We start from the raw sequence: 17,733 nt of genomic DNA, 5'->3' as shown, positions 1-17,733 counted from the left end.
ATTAAGGTTCAATCTCATTCCAACTAACAGTGAGGAGGAAGGGTTCATGGCATTTCATTGTGATGAGATGCTACTGACATGCATGGGCTATCAATTGCAAAATGAGCATTTTTTCATTTTATGATGTCATTATTTTTAGTAAGATGAAACAAGTAAAAGCTAAATATTCTCCACTGGCCTACAAGTACTACCTGATAAAGAAAGACACATTGCTGCTGAAGAGACCATCTCATTGCAAGGGAAGAGCTATTTTATCTATAATGCGTTGATATAGGTTATCACTGTGAAACTAAAAGTACCACAGTCATTTACTCTTTCTGGCCAATATAATGGTCTTTTCTGTTAATCAATTTATAAAGTGATGAGATTAGTGAATTGTAAAACAGATTGTTTTAAATGTATCATAGCATTTCCCTCTGTTTTATAAATATATATAATCTGTCTGAAGAGTTAACATATTTATTTAAATAATTATATGAAGACCTTTGGGATATTGTAAGAATCTCCCAGAAAAGCAGAGGGACTTAGCAGTAATGAAATCCACTCAGTTGTTTTTAATTATTGGGAAAATAATGTGAGAACATATTGTAAAATGCTGTAATTGATGAGTTCCAGTGTTCAATCACCAAATTATTCAAATAATTTGGATAACTGGATAATTTTTATGGCCAATTTCATGTTCTTTTCTTCACTATCATTATGATTAAACTGAAGTCTTTGATATAACCCTGACTTCACCAATTAATAGGGTGGGGGGGATCCTGATTAGTAATTTTGTCTATACCTTTGCCTCTTATCAGTCTGAGACTTGCAGAACTCTATTGTTTTCAAAAGACCTCCCCTTTGTGGAGAAGCTCCCCCAGCACATATCGCTCACTCATTCTGGTACCTAGCAATGCTTGAGTGTTGCAATGTTCTTTTCTCCCATGTAAGCTGAATACCTAGCACTTAGCTCGTATCTGCTCCCTTCTACCATGTCCTCACCAGAAAGGAGGCACACACAGCACTCGAACCTTGATAATGTTACCTGCATTCAGGTCCACAGCCCCAGACCCGCACCACTGGAGTGATCCGAAAGGTTTTACCTGGGATTTTTGACAATTTACTGAAAACAGGTGACTTGCCAGAATACTAAAGCTGTGTGAATAATCCTGATTTTTTTTTTAAAGGAAGATGGTAGGGGAAACCTCCCAATGATCCTGAAATTAATTTGACAAAAAGTCTAGGAGAGGCTATCAAATATTTCGTGAGGAGTTTGGTTTACTTCATTGTATTCATTCTGCATTTCCTTCCCAAAAGACCTGGGGTACGTTTAGAAAATGTTACCATGATCGCTAGGGAAGAATCCACAAAGACTACCTCAAATAGATCTTATTTTCTTCCTTGATATAGTTACTATGTTGGTGGATTTGGCATATTACAAACATGGAGAGCAGCAAGGCTTTGCAGTCTCACATGGTATCTAGGGAAGAAACAGTGATTACATTGGACTAGATGATGGGGCCCTTAGATGACCCACAGCTGACAGGGACTATGCAGGCTAATGGCTCTGTGCTCCCGGAGGAGAATCTGCAGTGAAGTACCAGGGCCTTGTCTCACCTGGCCAACATTTCAAACAGCCAAGACATTGATAGCAATAATAAATTAAATTTAAATCTGTTTTCACAGGCTGAAGAACTGTATAAAAAAAGTAAAATTTGAGGGGATAAATATAAAAGCTGCCGTTTAATTTTTAAAAAGTCAGTGCAATGGAAGCACTTACCTTGAAAAGATAAGTAGGGGCTTTTAAGCGAGCAAAACCTATTCGAGACAGGTGATGTGGTCACTGAAAGGCACCTACTACCCGGGCTGCACCAGAGCAAGCGTCTGAACAGCACTCATCCAAGCTGTGTGTGTGAGCCGGGCTTAGCTAACTAGAGTCCCTTCAGCAGAGGCTGACCAAGAGAGTCAGTGTCTAGAGACCATGCATGTCCTATCCAGAGAGAGGTGAATAAATTTGGGAAATGTACCACAGGAAAGGGCTGACAATAAAGAGAAATAGTCATAGAATTTTTAGAGGAGACTGCAGAAATAGCTCATACAATTTCATCATTTTTCATATAAAGGAAAAGAGGCCTATGATAAACATTTTCAAATATTTTTAAGGCTTCCAAATAAAAGAAGGAGCAAAACAGTTCTCTTTTTTCCCCCAGAGAGCAGAACAAGGACCAAAGTATAAAAGGTAGAGCTTTTGGTTCAACACAATAATGAAATCCTGAGTTACCTCCTTTCTCCTCCCTTCCCTGCTCCCCTCAGTGTTCTCATCAACCTGAGAGCCTCTCTCTATCATAGAATTCTCACGTTGCGTGATGATTCTCTGTTTCCATGTTTCTCCCCAAATGCCCCCTAAGGGCAGGGACTGTTGTATCCTCAATGTCCAACATAGTTTTGGGTACATAGTAGGTGCTCATTAAATGTTTACTGAGTTGAATTTCTATACAGGTGAAAAGTTGACTGAACAATCTCTTTCTTTCTTTCTTTCTTTTTTTTTACTTCAGCGTATTATGGGGAACAATCTCTTTCTAATATAAAATGCTAAGGGCCTGTGCATACCACCAATTCAAGAGTTGAGACCACCTGAGTAAGGAATGAAATAGTTACAATAAGTGATCTCTAGGTGGAAGCTTCCTCCTTGAAGGCCATTTCTTCCCAGCCTCAGCCTGGCCACAACTTGTTTTAATGTGAAGTCCACAGATTTAGAGTTGGCTGCTCCATTCCTTACTCAAGTTAATTACTCAAATGAACTTTCAGGTGCACTGAGAAAACTTAGTTTGCAATTACAGGGTTAGAGATTTAAAAGAAAGACCATAAAGGTGGCCCATACTTTCAAAAAGTCTTTTGTCTAAAAATCTTTCTTGGTGTCATTTCCAGGACTCTCCAACATGAGCATGCCACTCAGAGCATGCCCAGGATTATCCATTGATAGTAGAGAGAAAAATTCTCTCAACACAAATATGCATATATATATATACACACATTATATGCACATATACTTTATCAAACCAATAAAAAGTATACAAAGTTTCCCTAGACTTTCACTAGTAGATTGATGCTGGAGTCTCACTCTGACCACATGGCGGGTGGTTTTGTGCCATTCCTGATAAGAGAAGCCTCCCCAGGGAAGTTAGGAATGTCACAATCCAGAGGGGCTGACTGTGGCTCATTTGTTTGTTGCTTTCAGCATATTTCAAATTATTGCTCTTTTCCATGTGCCCAGTTAAATGGATTTATCTATTATCTAGTCTTAACTGAACTAACCTTCACAAAAAGACACATGCTTTAACAAGGTTCCTACAAAGAAACTGCAATTTGAAGATTATACTAATCATGAAAGCGCGAGAGAGCTCTGAACTCTGTCAGCCACATTATGGGGTAAGGAAACAATGACAATCTAATCAGATCTGTCAAGAAACCAGGCAGAAAAATAATTGGAATTATCACAAGATTATTTGAAATATGGAACCACAACTTCTAATGAAAAAGCTAAGCTATACCTGGAAGGCATATTGAGTTTTGAGATTATTAGCTAGTGAAAGAACATCTCTATAATTTATAAACAAATACATATACATATGTAGGGGAATGCAAGTTCAAAAATATTTTATTGAGGGGGTACATAATCAAACGTGTTTGGAGACCATGGACCTATTCTTGCTTCTAAAAACATATTTTATTAATATTACTTTCTGATCATTCTAATTGTAGAAAACTTGGAAATGCAAGAAAGCATCAAAAACAAAAAAATCACCCATATTCTTACCACTGCAAAATAAACATTATTAGCATTTGGTAAAGTGTCTCTTCTATCATAACCAGCTCATATAAAATGTCTCTCACAGAGGGAGGCTGAACGTACAGAACAAAACTTCATAGGGCATCATGCTCCACTCCAGGTCACTTTGTCAAGTCTCCGTGGAATCCAAAAAGGTATGTCAGGAATGCAACTGCAGTCCTGGTTTTGAACATCTGCCTAAAATATCTGAAATGTTTCACTTTAAGTGGGGGTGCCCTACAATTGCATTCCAGGTTATAATGTGGGAGCTGCACACACCACTCTTATTGAATAAAAGGTGACTGGTGCAGCAGCTCATGTGCTATCCTAATTTTTAAATTAAATGTCTCATCTCAGCCATCAGTTAAGGAGCCATGGTTGGATTCCCCAGATGTCAGGGTAGCAGGCCTGCTCTGGTGTTTAGTAATCCCTAGGAATTTGGAGCATGTCCATCAAATGCCTTCCTCTAGGAAAGAAACCACAGCTGTAGGTCCTGCAATCACAGACCCCGCCCTGGCTTATGTCAGCTCTGACATGTCTCTCATTACAGAAACCACCCTCAGTTTCACACTCTGAAGCTTCTCTAGAAGTTTGCTCTTCATCCCCACAGTGAAACATAGCTGGTATTTGAAATAATCTCATCACCCTCAAAAATAACTTCTGACAATCTGACTTGAAGTGAGCTTTTCCATAGGTTTGGCAGGATACCCATTTCTATCTAAGATTAGATGCAGCATTTTCCCCAAGCTTTGGGCCTCCCCGCAAAGGGGGAACAAGACCCCTTCGAAAAGGTAGATGTCATAGCCTACACTGAAGATGCAGTCTCAAATCACTGTTTTTATCTCCCTCATGTTATCAGGCCCCCACACCATTTCCCTGCTTCTGCTCTACTGCATACCAAGTCACGCAAGTCGCCCAGCACTTGAGGTGGGAAGAGGGAGGTTTATATATAGAAAGGCTGGAGAATGCAAATCCTACCATTTAAATATCAAGTTCCTCTCTTGCAACATTTAAGTAGGATCCAATTTTAAAGTATTTGATTTATACTCATATTTTTTAAACAGTATTTCCTGCATATGCTTTGGATTACTTTTCAGGAGTGGAACTGGATTTTCTCAGAATTGCTGTAGGCAAATACACCTTTGTGATGCCCCCGGCTGACGTCAGGGGTGCAGTCCATGTCGAAGGAACCCCATTCCGGGACTGAACCAGCAACCTAACCTCCAGACCACAGCCATCTAATCACATAAAACGTATAAACACTCAAACCCTCAAACCCTCAGATTGTTTCCTTCCCTTAATCATTTTTTTAATGTGGACCTGGAATGACAGCAGAGTAAATAAAGAATACAAGAGCAAAATCACCACACCTGCTAACATAATTTACCCCAGGGATATATTCACTCCCAGTGGGCAAGTGGGCTGAGGAAGGATTGTGGGAGTGCCTGGGGCCTACACCACGTTAATCGAAAGTAACCTCCATTTAGTTTTGTGAGCCTCACTCCAGTGAATAAAGAATAACGACTCATACCCTTTCTCTTCCCTCTCTTTATTACCTTTGTCTCCCCACGTTCATGAAGTTGACTACATATACCCTTCACTGTATGCCCATGTCTTTATTTTTCCACTGGCATTTTGATTGTTCTTTCGAAATATGTTTTAACACTACTGCTACCTGAAATCCTTAGTATAGATTCAAAATAAAGGAAAAATATCAATAAATTCACCTAAAGCTATAGAATCAGCTGGAAGGATAATTAAGATCTAGATTTAAAGACATATCTTCTCCTCTGGTCCAGAAAGCACTTTTTCAAACATGAAATATTTAAGCAAGAAATTACGAGGGCTCCCAAGGAGGCAGGTGCAGAGATGTGCTTATAAGAAGAGAAGAATCACAGGAGAGTAAGGGATAGGAAGATGAATACCTTTAAGTTGCTTTTCTTTTACATTTCAGATTGTCAATATAAACATTTTTGGTCCCAGAATAGAAGAAAAGGGCAGCTGTTGCCAACACAGTCCTCTGGCCCTGAGTTGGATTAGGATAGGATATTGGAGCTTTCAACATTTAAAAAGAAATAATTTTCCTTCCGAACTAGTTCCACTGAAGCTTTCACAGATGTCGTTGGGAAGATCAGTCTCCAGAAACCCAGAAGCCTCAACTCCAAGGAGGGGGTTGGAACGCAAAACAAAGATAAAAACAAATGGGAGGCTGAAAATTTGCTTTCCCTCCTACGATACCCACCAGGAGCAAAGAAGATAGTGCCTTTAATTTAACCCTTTATTATCTCTGAAAAGGAAAAAAGTACCTTATGTGTTGGATATTCCTCACACCCCTAATTGGCCTGGCTTTAGTTACTGTTTCAAAGCAGAAAATAATAAAAGGCAGAAATTATGTGGGGCAGACATTGCTTACTGTTAGCACAAAGGGGGCATAAATGTTCCAGAATATGGGATTTCGACCTTCTAAAAAAGAACTGAGGAGTCTATGAAATGAAGCAACAAATGGCTTAATACAAACTTACTTTCTTAATAGGCAGAAATCAAACTGAGGATGCAAGTCTTTCTTCCTGTGGCTTCCAGCTTCTTGGCTGTCCTGTGATTGCATCTAATCCCTGCTCTACATTTATCAGCTGAGGAGGCCACCTAATTTTCACACCTACCCGCTCATAAAGCTATGAAATTCTATGACTCTACTTCAGTTATCAAACAGCCAATTCCATGGTCTTTCAGGAGCCAAAGTACCAAGTAAGAGTTCAATGAATAGCAACAAAAAACTTCTCAACGAAGTAATCCATAGACAGAAAGTAAAACAGAGGGGCTCTGCTTGGCAGTGGGGGATGAGAGGGACTAGAAGGAATATATCATGGTGAACTGATAATTTCTTGAGTTTTAATAACGCATGCTTGATGCTCTAATTCCCTTAGGTTACTGCCCTGCACTTGGCACAGTGCCCTTGGCCAGGGAGCTCTCCTTGGCCCCCTCCCTACCTCCCCTTCGTGGTCCCCCATCTCTACCTCGATGGTGTACTGCTCAAAGATGCGCAGCTGCAGGAAGATGTCCAGCTTGATCTTCCGCTCGTGGAACAGCTCTTCCATCTGCACCTGGGCGTCATCGAGCTGCTGCAGGACTGACTCGATGTGGCTGATGGAGCTACTGTGGGGTGTCTTGTTGTTAGACACAGCTGAGTCCCTGTGGCAGAGCAGGGCGGGGGAAGAAAGCGGGGAGAGGCCTCACCATGTTAGAAGTGACAGAGAGGGGGGCCTTCCACATCCAAGCAAGGTGGATGTGAGTCAGCTGAGTCATTCAATCAACAGACATTTATCAAATTCTTGTTGTGAGCCTGACACTACCTGCTTAGTAAGTGAACCAAAGATACATGCATCCTCTTTTGAGTTCACAACCCTAAGACTAGCTACTCTCCTATTGCTCAAATGGAACTGTGAAAGGAATATAATGAAATAATGTTTGGGAAAGGGCTCTACAAAACATAAATTAGAGAAATGGAATGGTCCCATACATATGTACAGTCTAATATGTATGGTTTTAATGCACACACACATCTCACATATATCACGGTACATAAGGGTAGACACATTAAAGCCACATACAAAAAACCCTCCCTAGTTTTACTTCACGGGATTGTTAAAATAAGATGACGTCATGGTTGCCAAATTGTAAGCATCCACTTTAAAACACTCTGCCAAAGTCACGGGCTGGTGTTATTAACCGGGTGTCAAGCTATAGTTAGGAAAGCAAAGGGTTTGGAGTCTGCAGACCTGAATTAGATGCTCATTCTGACATACATGGGCTAGTGGCCCCAGCTGCCTCACCTGTGAGGTGGACTTAATAATCCCTGCCCTGCTCACTTCCCAGTCAGCTGTTAAATGAGACAGTGCGGGTGAATTGTGACATGCATTGTATGAATGATTATTAATCCTGAAAGGACATGAGTGAAGTGTCAAGTGCTGGCTGGGGCACAGGCTCAAACTTGGAAGAGTAAAGGCTAGATCACAAGAGACTGGCACAACAAGCAAAGGTTTCAAAGAGTTTCGATTTGGGTTTTGAAGAAACAGATGAACACAGTCAAGTAGATGTGGGGGGCACGCTCTCTGAGCAAAGGGAGGTGACGTGTTGTAGAGGGGAACCAAGAGATCTACAGATTGACCTGCTCAGAGGAATGGGGTGATGGCGAGACCTCCAAAGAGGTAACCGTAAAAAAAAAAAACTATGGAGGTTAGGAAGTTTAGATTCTACAGAACCTTGAGCCCTAAAACTTGAAATAAACTGACACATTTATTATCTTGTGATGTCTTGTTATCTTACACAATTTAAGAAGTCAGAGGACAAGGGGAAAATCATTAGTTTCTCATTTGCAGGCTTTTTGAAAGCCACATCTTTTAGCCTGTGCTTGTCTCAGAAGCAATGGTATCTGAGCTCTGAAACTATCTGTTTCTGAAGATGGTATAAAGCCAGTTTGTCAAGCACCCTTCCCTCTGTCATTCACAGAGCACCCAATTCCTACCTCCTCACCTTGGCCTATTTGGGCATGAAACAGGCACAGTTCCTAGCCCCGCTATTGCAGAGACACCCCAGTCATGAAAGCACATGAGAAATAAATGGACTCAGCGATATCCATTATGTGTTTGTTGAGGGCTTTGCTGGGAGGATATGACTGTTCTCCCTGACTTCTCGTCTCAGGCTTTCTCCATCACAAGGCTTCAAGAGGAAAAGAATGATCTCTGACCATTTTGTACAGTACCTGTGTCAGGGCACACTCACTAGGAAGCACAGAGAGGGGGCAGAAGCCCCCTGAGGTGCTCCACTGATGGGTGTGTGAAGAAGCACCGAGACCCGGGCAGATGTGTTTCTGGTGTGTGGGGCATCCTGCCAGCACCCACTAAGCACCACTTACTCCTCTTTCCCTTCGACAAGAGATGTGAGGGCAGGAAGCCCGGGCTAGAGTCAGGCTAGCGGAGGAATGAATGGCCACCAATGGCTCTTGGTCATACGCCTGTGGTACTCTCTAAAATCCATGGAACTTACTCTTGTAGAATAGGCGTCACCTACACTGTTGCCTTCAACCGTCACTGAGCAGCCTTACGCCCTCAGTCATCATGCATGTTTAACATTGGTGGCTGTTCAGAGCAAGCGGCATCTCCATAGGCCCAGCCCCACAGGCAGAAAAGCCAGCTAAGCTTATGGAAAGTGTTCGAGGAGATAACACAAAAAGCGTCACAAAATTCCGCGCTGACAGAGCTCTAGAGCAAACCCCTTAATTACACAGACAAAGCAGCTGAGGCCCAGAGAGGTTAAGTGACTGACCACTATTTGGAATTTTCTTCAGAAGCAAATGACAGTGGAGGTCCCTGGGGAGGCAGACAGAACTGTCATGTATAATATAGTCATGAGGATGAATTGGGAGAAGAAGGGAAAGAGGCTGTCTCGTTAGTATGCAACAGGAGGATTCAGAACATCTCATGTGCATGTTTAGAATAGAAATCATTAATTTCCAACAGAAAAACATGCCAGGGTTTTCCAAAGGTAATTTCTCATTGTTTATTTAATTAGACAACTGGTATGGGGGAAAAAAGACGTCTCCAGTTGAAGTAATTCCCTCAGGTCCCAGGGCTGGCCTGGGACTTGCTGATGAGATTAGTTCCATCCAGAGCTGGCAGAGGTCCCAGCACTCAGTGATTTTAGGATAGGAACACGTCCCTGTGGGCAGGCATCATCAGCGCCATCAAATCCTATTTATGCAGCACCTGGGCACGGGCCTGGCTGCCGAGGGCTCGCTCAAGGCCTGACAACACTTTACTGAGGAGCCGGTGCCATTTACAGGGGCAGGAAACTGGGTATTGATGCCAATAGAAAAGAGGCAATGGTGTGGGTAATAATGCTAAACAAATGTAAGGGTTTAGACAGGATTTTCCCTCCTAGTTCTGGTTGTTTAGGTTGATACAGTAGGAGTTTTATTTTCTGGGCAGCAAGGAATGGTGGACAGGTCAGAGACAGATAATGTGGGACAACAACACATGCTGTCTATGTCCTCGTGGGGCCAGAGTCGAACACCAGCAAAATGGTCAGATTCTGCTGACTGGGGCACTGGAGTTCAGAGTTCACCTAAGACCAGATGCCAAGTAACACTGTCTTCCCTAATGTCTATTTCTCCACATGACCAAATATGCCATAATTCTTAATGAAGATATTATTTATTTTTTGTTGAATTTTGTTAATTTTTGTTGTATTTATATTACTTATTGTTTTATCATTCAACATGATAAATAATGCTTTGAACCATTTGAGCTTTTTACTGTTTCATTTTAGACTCAAGTTGGGTATGGTGCAGGCATTTTTACAGTTTACAAATGACGAAACTGAGGCTCACACATGACCACAAAACAGGTTGTGGTGAGTCAAGACTGGGACAGGACTTATCTCACGTCTAGCCCGAGGCATCTCCCACTGGAAGGTACTGCCCGTGCTGACCTGGCCTCGCTGGGCTCCCCTAGGGAGGGAGGCGCTGACCTGAGCTGCTGGATAAGGTCTTCGCCTTCCTTGATGACATTGAGTGTGGCATCCAGGGTGGCCGTCTGCTGCTGCTGGAACTGCTTGATCAGTTCCTGGACTGCATCCACAGAGTCCGCACAGACATCTTCCAGCATCTCCTTCTGAAGGTCTTCCATCCATGTCCACAACTGTGAGGGAGAGAGCAGAGACTTCACTCAGGGCAGACGGGAGAGGCCAGGGTGGAGCAAGGGCCAGGAAGCCAGCCTGGAGTCATCCAACCTACCTTTGACCAGCCAGAGCAATGGTGGACTGTCCCTCCCACCAGCACAACTAAGGGTCAGTTTGCGTTTCTATGTTTACATTCATTACCCATCATGGCTGCATTTACTCCATTGGTGTTGGCCTCCCTTAAGGACAGGAACCACCCTTGGCTTAACTTTCCTGTGGTTCACAGAAATTTGCAGGTGTAGTCTTAGAGCAAAGAGATTACTCATCTTTGAGAGACTAGGAAGAACAGGAGACTAGAATGGACAAATATTAACACTATGTCATCCAGAAAGGAGGAAAGGGAAGGCTCGCAGTACTTCTTTCAGGCAGCTAGACATTGATTCCTAGAAATTTATCATGATATTACAAATATGCAAAAAATGTGATGCTCAATAAGAACCAAATGAAGATTATTTAAGCATAACCTGTGCTATGCTAAATAATTTTGTTCTTTCCAGAATTGCCAGGTTGATTAGGAAGTTGAATGCTAAAGATGTAGCTTACCTTAATTTCAATAAAAGTATGAGACATTTCCCCATGATATTCAAGATGATGAAATGCAACTAGGATGACATTACCGATCGGACAATTTTAAAAGAGCTAAGTATAGAGTTTTGAACAGAATAAGGGCTGAAAATGATGAGTTAAAATGAATTACTGAAAACTCATTTATTGACAGTTCTTCCCTGTACTGAAAATATTAATAGGTCTCCAGTGGCCTGCCACAGGGCTCCACTGTTGACTGCTCTTACTGAGAATTTTCACAAATGAGAGAGGGGAAGATGTGTCTGGCATTTGCTTTAAAATAAAGAGTCTTCATCTGGCTAGCAGGAAAGATAAGCTCAGGGCTCTACCAGGGAAAAAGCTAGTAGAGAGAGAAGATTGACAGATGGGGTCAGAAGATGTGGATTTTGGCCCCTGTCCCCCCATTACTTGTGGTGCCTTTGAGCAAATCAGTGTACACTTTGATCTCCATGATTTCATGTGTAAAATAGGTTGGGGAAAGCATAAAATAAAATGATTGGTTAACGTCCAGTTCTACCATTTTTAAGTCTTCCCCTATGTAAAAAAAAAGAATAGATAAAATCTAACTCAAGAATATTATTTGGGGCCGGGTGTGGTGGCTCACGCCTGTAATCCTAGCACTCTGGGAGGCCGAGGCAGGCGGATTGTTTGAGCTCAGGAGCTTGAAACCAGCCTGAGCAAGAGCAAGACCCCGTCTCTACCAAAAATAGAAAGAAATTAATTGGACAACTAAAAATATATAGAAAAAATTAGCTGGGCATGGTGGCACATGCCTGTAGTCCCAGCTACTCGGGAGGCTGAGGCAGAAGGATTGCTTGAGCCCAGGAGTTTGAGGTTGCTGTGAGCCAGGCTGACGCCACGGCACTCACTCTAGGCTGGGCAACAAAAGCAAGACTCTGTCTCAAAAAAAAAAAAAAAAAAAAAAAGAATATTATTTGATCTAGTTGGGTCTCTGTATAGTAAACTATGCTATTATCTTTGTAATAAGGGATAAAGAAAAAAATCAATAAAGAGAGACAAACATAGTCTTCAAGATTCTGGACAAGTTAGTCTTTGTTCTTCAGACAGGAGAAGCCCTAGATGTGGCAGAAGAAGTTGGGTTAACAAGAAGATTAATAAGCCTTAGAGGCAGTGAATAAGGAAGTGCAAAGAATGTCTTTCTTACACAGTTGAGTAACCTCTTGAGCCTCAGTTTCCTGATCTACAAAATGGGAAGAATAGGCTTTATCCTGCTCACTTCAAAGATTATGAGGATTGAATGATTTACTTATTATTAACACTTTAATTAAACTTGCGGCATTACTAATAAGCCTATAGCATTGAGCTGTTACAGGGAATGCAAATTATTATTATTCAGTGTCCTTGTCATTTATCAGCTTGCAAATCTGGTTGTAATTAGTTCAGTTTATTTCCTTTCTAAATAAGCACTTTTTTTATAAAAACACAAACCAAGTTTTCTAGACCATTTAAGCTAAGATATATGTTCCTGTAAGTATGAATGTACTGATTTCCAGTCAGTGTTAACTCCTGGAAGTGCAGGACGTTGGTCACTTCATACCTTCTGGCTGTAGTTTTGTCTAGAGAGAACAACCATTATCTAAGTTTACTGAAGTTCTCGGGTAAGAGACAATGGATTCTCTGAAAAGTTATTTTATAGAGAGGCAGCACAGCAAAGTCATTAAGAGTATCAAACTCTAGTTCTACCACGTATTAGCTATATAACCTAGGTAGGTAAGCTACTACCCTCTCTGCACCTTGGTGTTCCTTATTAGTAAAAAGGGGATAATAATAGTGCTTACCCACAAAGTTGTTATAAAGATTACAAATAAGTTGATATATATGTATATATATGCAAATGAGTGAGATATATATATCACATTTCTAAATAGTGCCTGACATATAGGCAATACTATGTAAGTGCTAGTAGCTATTATTACATTTAAAAGATATTTTTGATGCAAACCATCTCCAGTTCCCGCTAGAGGGCAGTGGGAAAATTTGAAGTACTTCATTTCAGAGTTAATAAAAGATCAACACTGGATTTGTTCCTTCCAGATACTAGGTTGAGCTGGGCTTCTCTGTTCTGTTTTTGCAATTTTGTCCTGGGATGTATGAGGAAAGCCTGGAGACTAAAAATTCTAGATAGTTCTGAAAAAAAAAGATGTGAAGAGAGATGAACATTTTTGACATAGCACAGGTCATTTAAGAGAAGAAAAATAAATGTAAAGTCTGAACAGAGGGCAGATGCTGGGAAGGCGTTAAGACTGCAGACTAATTAGAGTAAGGCCGGCACTAACTGTTACAGGATTACAGAGTCAGGAAAGAGTCTTGTAGGTATCTTAAGGATTTTATTTTATTTAAAATAATTTTGTTCTCAGTACTATCCTTAAGCTATTTTGTTGGTTTCATAGCCTACAGGTTTTTTGGTTTTTGTTTGTTTTGTTTTGGCTTTTTGCTTAATAAAAACTTGAATACCTCCAGTGTAGGTCCAGGGAAAAGTGTCAGCATCTTTCCTTTCTGAGGAAATCCACCATGACTCACAACACTCCCTCCTCCTGGTGGTCATGCAGGTGAATTGTAGGGACAGTCAAAGACAAAGATGGGCAAACAAAAACGAGGCATTAGCTTTGCAAACATAAAGCTTTCTAGAGAAAGACTAGGGACATCTGAGGATACACAGTGACCTCTGAAGTCAATATTGCCAGGAAAGGGTGTCCTCCCCCAAATTGTTCTTTGATTAGTGAACTAAAACATGGTTTCTCAGATTTCTGTTCACATATTCTACCATATTGTAAAGAAACTCTCGTCTAAGGTAGAGTTAGAACTACCACGAAGGAAAACCAGCTAAGAGAGAGATAAGTACAGCACTAGATGCAGCTTAGTCCAGGGGTTAACAGCCTCATAAGGAAAGGAAGGGTCATTCTACCTTCAAGAGGATAAAATGTCCAATAAAAATTGCTACTGACTGAAGAGAATTTGACTCAGAGATAGGGAGTGGGGATGACAGGACCAAAGACAAAGGATTAGTGGCATCTTTTTCTACTTTTCCTTCTGTTAAAACAATAACAACAAAAAAACAGAGATACAGAAAATGTTGAGTGGAATTAGAAATTACTGGGGCTAATTCTTGATTCTGCCCTTGTCTGGCTAGCTCTGTAACCTTGGGAAAATGACCTTACTTCAAGTACTTCCTACCTAAAATGAAGGGAGGGAGGAGGCAGGGTGGGGTGTGTGTATGTGTGTGTGTGTTTCTTTAGCTTGTCTCTAAGATCCTTCCAGCTCTAACATGCTGTGGTTTCTCTTCAGACACTGATGTAAAGAAGAGAGCAATAATAGAATTGCTTCTCTAAGATAAAAAACTGTAGGCATGGCTTTGCCACTAAAACGTCCAAAGACCAGAGAGTTCAGTACCAGTTCAAGTACAACTGTGATATCAAGTTAAGGTACTATTAAGTTAAGCCCGAGTAGGAGCCACTTGAAACCCACGAGACCACGAGACACATCACTGCCTGGTGGCAGCAAACTTAAATTGCAAGCTCATAATTTTGAATAAGCACCTCTGAGGCTTAGTACCACAGACAGAAATAACCATTGGTGTTGCTAAACCATGAGTAAGGGTCAATATTCTGCTTCTTAGGCTACAATTTTCCTACTATCTGAATGTCCTGTAGGTCTCCTCTACAGAAGAAGTAGTGTGTCCATCTGATTTAGCCCTGAAGAGTATGCTTTGAAAAGAATCCAAATTAGAGAGAGACTCTGATTAGTACTTTACTAATTATCAGGCAGCCAATAAGACCCAGCCAGAATGATCTCTCCTGTCAAGCTACCACAAGCCAATGACTGCCAGAATTAATTAGGTAAAACTATGAAGTAAGTGAGGTGGGTTGGCAGCAGGAACCACATGTGCTTTTTCTTTACTGTTCCCCATATTGGTTTCTCTCCCCTTGGGAAATTTCTTTACCCCCTGCTTATCTAAGGTCTAACACGTTAGCACTGCACCTTCCCCATTGACACACTCCCTTTTCCAGAAAAAGTTCCCATTTTGAAGCCATTTCCATCCAGACTCTTCTTGATCAAAATGCACCTGTACCGTGACCCATTCTTTTAGAATCCTGCTCTTGCTTGGCAATGACTGCTTGCTCCATGCTGATATATATACTTAGATAGCTTTGTGCATTCTTTCTCTCAGAAAAACCATGTGGTTGTGACCAAAAATACCTACATCCAAAAGAATGGATCTAATTCGAGAATTTCTAGAACCTTGGCAAGGGTGTAGAGTTAAGGGAGCCTTTAAAAACCCTACGTAAGTTTAGCCCTGATGGAGCCTATCCTGCTTGCATAGTGGCGGCGGCCCAGGAACCGGCAACTGAAAAAAGCAGGAAAGGGGGACAAGGAGGGGAGAAACTAGGAGGTTTGTAAAAAATAGTAAAGCTTATAGATGAGCGATTCAAGAAAGAGGTCATTTATTTCATCATTTTCTCCTGCTGATTGGCCGTTCCATTTGCACAGCTCTGGCAACCATTATGATGATATAATTGATTCATCCTTAGGGATATTGAAAGGAGACCATTTCCACAGGGTGAACCTCCTCCTCCCTCGTTCTGAAGACATAATTTTTCTTTGGCATTGACCACCAGCTTTTATTACTTAAACAAACAGAACAACAGTTTGGCAACTGCAACAGAGCATGAAGCTGTTTTGTTCTTGAGGCCATCATCCCTGTTGAAGATCGATTCAGTTTTGGTTCTAGGGTGGGTGGGTAGAGGAACATGTGTATATGTGAGTGTTTGTAGTGTTTGTGGGGTGTATGTATCTAATTGAGCAGTAAATGGTGTGGCAGAATGATTCCACAAGGTGAGAAACAAATGGAAGTGGGTCTTTAATTAAGCTGTCTAATAAAGAGCTGAGGTTGGTTACGTTGGTCACATTCCTTAGTTAATTGGATTGTCATATTCTTACTACAAAAATATCTAAATATGGATATTTTGAAAGCCCAGCGACTGTAGCATTTCCATGGAAACATAGCAAGGAAAGAGAACTCTGTCTGGACAATCTCTGGGTAGCACATGACACTTTCTGCAAATGCTTTGTCCCTGGAAAGAGAGAATAAGGATTTGGGTCAGTGTTTCTCCCTACACCCTTCCCAACTCTCTAGACCAGCAAACAGCTGGTTGCCCTCCTTGCCCCGGGAAAAGAGAAGATATTCGAAAGTTCAGCACAATTTGTAGTAACAGCTGAGGCTCTGAATACATAAGAAGGTCCCAAGCACATGTTTGTCACCTCTCTTTTTCGAATAGGGATCCCTAAGTAGGGATGACAAGTTTTGTTTTTGAAAAATAACACTAAGATTGTTTCTGATTATAAATTTAAAATGTCATTGAAAAAGTTGTAAAATAAAAATACGCAAAAAATTAAATCACCCATAACATTTTTAAATTCTTGGTATGTTTACTTCTAGTATTCATTCCATGTGTGTTTCAAAATTGTTGGAAACACAATTTTGTGTTGGAAACACAGTTTTTTATATATTATACCACAAGCCCTTCCTCATGTCATTAATGATCTTTGGCAGTATGATTTATAATGACTGTGTAATTTCACTGTATAGATGCAGTATGATTTGTTTAATGAATCACCCAACATGAAACATTTAGATGGTCTCCAATTATTTAAGATTATGAATAATGCTGTAATGGAATGGTTGCACGGTTTTAACCTTTCAGACTCATACCGTAGTGAAGAATTTACAAAGCAAGTCCAATAGGATTAAGGAGACTTTTCAATTTGCAGAAGCAATGAGCCTGGAGGTTATCTTTTTATATCTTCCTTCTGTTTCCACTCTGATCCTAATTAGAGTAAACCTTTTGATGTGGGAAGTGGGCAAAAGTAAAATTATGAACTTCAGCCTGGGGAATCACAGGAAGTCTAGGTTAAATCATTTATGAAGATGAGTATTCAGTTCCCACCCAGAAATCTCCTATAAAGGGAGATTTCATTCCATGTAAATTACAGCGGATGAAGGCATTCTATTATACGTTGGCACCAAGGCAAAAACCTGTAGGAAGGAAGCAAGAAGAGCAGGAAGGAAAGAAAGAAGGAAGGAGCTAGCTATCAGTAGGCAGGAAGAATCTGTAACAGTATTTATCAGCAACAGTCAAGGCCACTTTAGGAAAGCTAAGCAGTAGAGTTTCCTTCCATTCACTCCTTTCGTGGCAAGAGGGAAGAACAACCACGGTAACTCAAAATTCCCTAGCAGACTTCTAGACTAGTCACCTTGACTATTATTCCTGCCTCTAGAGTAAGAGGAAGGAGTCAAGAGTTAATAGGTGTAGGATCAAATAGGGCCCACACTTAGTAAGGTTTGAGAGGTGACAAGTCTTGAGAGGTATTAAACAGAATATGAAAAAAATCAAACCACAGGAGTTCTCTCATTAGACCGTCCAAGGATGCTCACTTCTGCCCACCTAACAATCCATTCTGCCTGCCATATAGGTCCTAAGGGAAAGCTCCCATCAGCAATTAAGACTCTTCACCCAAGACCCCTTTATTTACATTGTCTGCAGAGGTTAAGTCAAAGAACTGGAGTAGATAAAATGTGGTTGAAGAGCTTTTCCCTCTTTTTT

At 41.0% G+C, this 17,733-nt stretch overlaps 1 protein-coding gene across 1 annotated transcript in view; it reads right to left on the bottom strand.

Moving 5' to 3' along the window:
* The window catches only part of KALRN (kalirin, RhoGEF kinase), a 583,131-nt gene that overhangs the window by 295,588 nt on the left and 269,810 nt on the right, over nt 1–17,733 (bottom strand). Inside the window, exons 12-13 of the mRNA XM_012639639.1 lie at nt 10,298–10,506; nt 6,826–7,000 (exon numbers count right to left, since the gene is read on the bottom strand). Coding sequence (XP_012495093.1) covers nt 6,826–7,000; nt 10,298–10,506 — 384 coding nt within the window. The remainder of the gene's footprint in view (nt 1–6,825; nt 7,001–10,297; nt 10,507–17,733) is intronic.

This window comes from Propithecus coquereli, unplaced genomic scaffold, assembly GCF_000956105.1.
Source record: "Propithecus coquereli isolate 6110/MARCELLA unplaced genomic scaffold, Pcoq_1.0 Scaffold10, whole genome shotgun sequence".
NCBI classification, from domain to species: Eukaryota; Metazoa; Chordata; class Mammalia; order Primates; family Indriidae; genus Propithecus; species Propithecus coquereli.
This window is presented reverse-complemented; position numbering and strand designations above follow the sequence as displayed.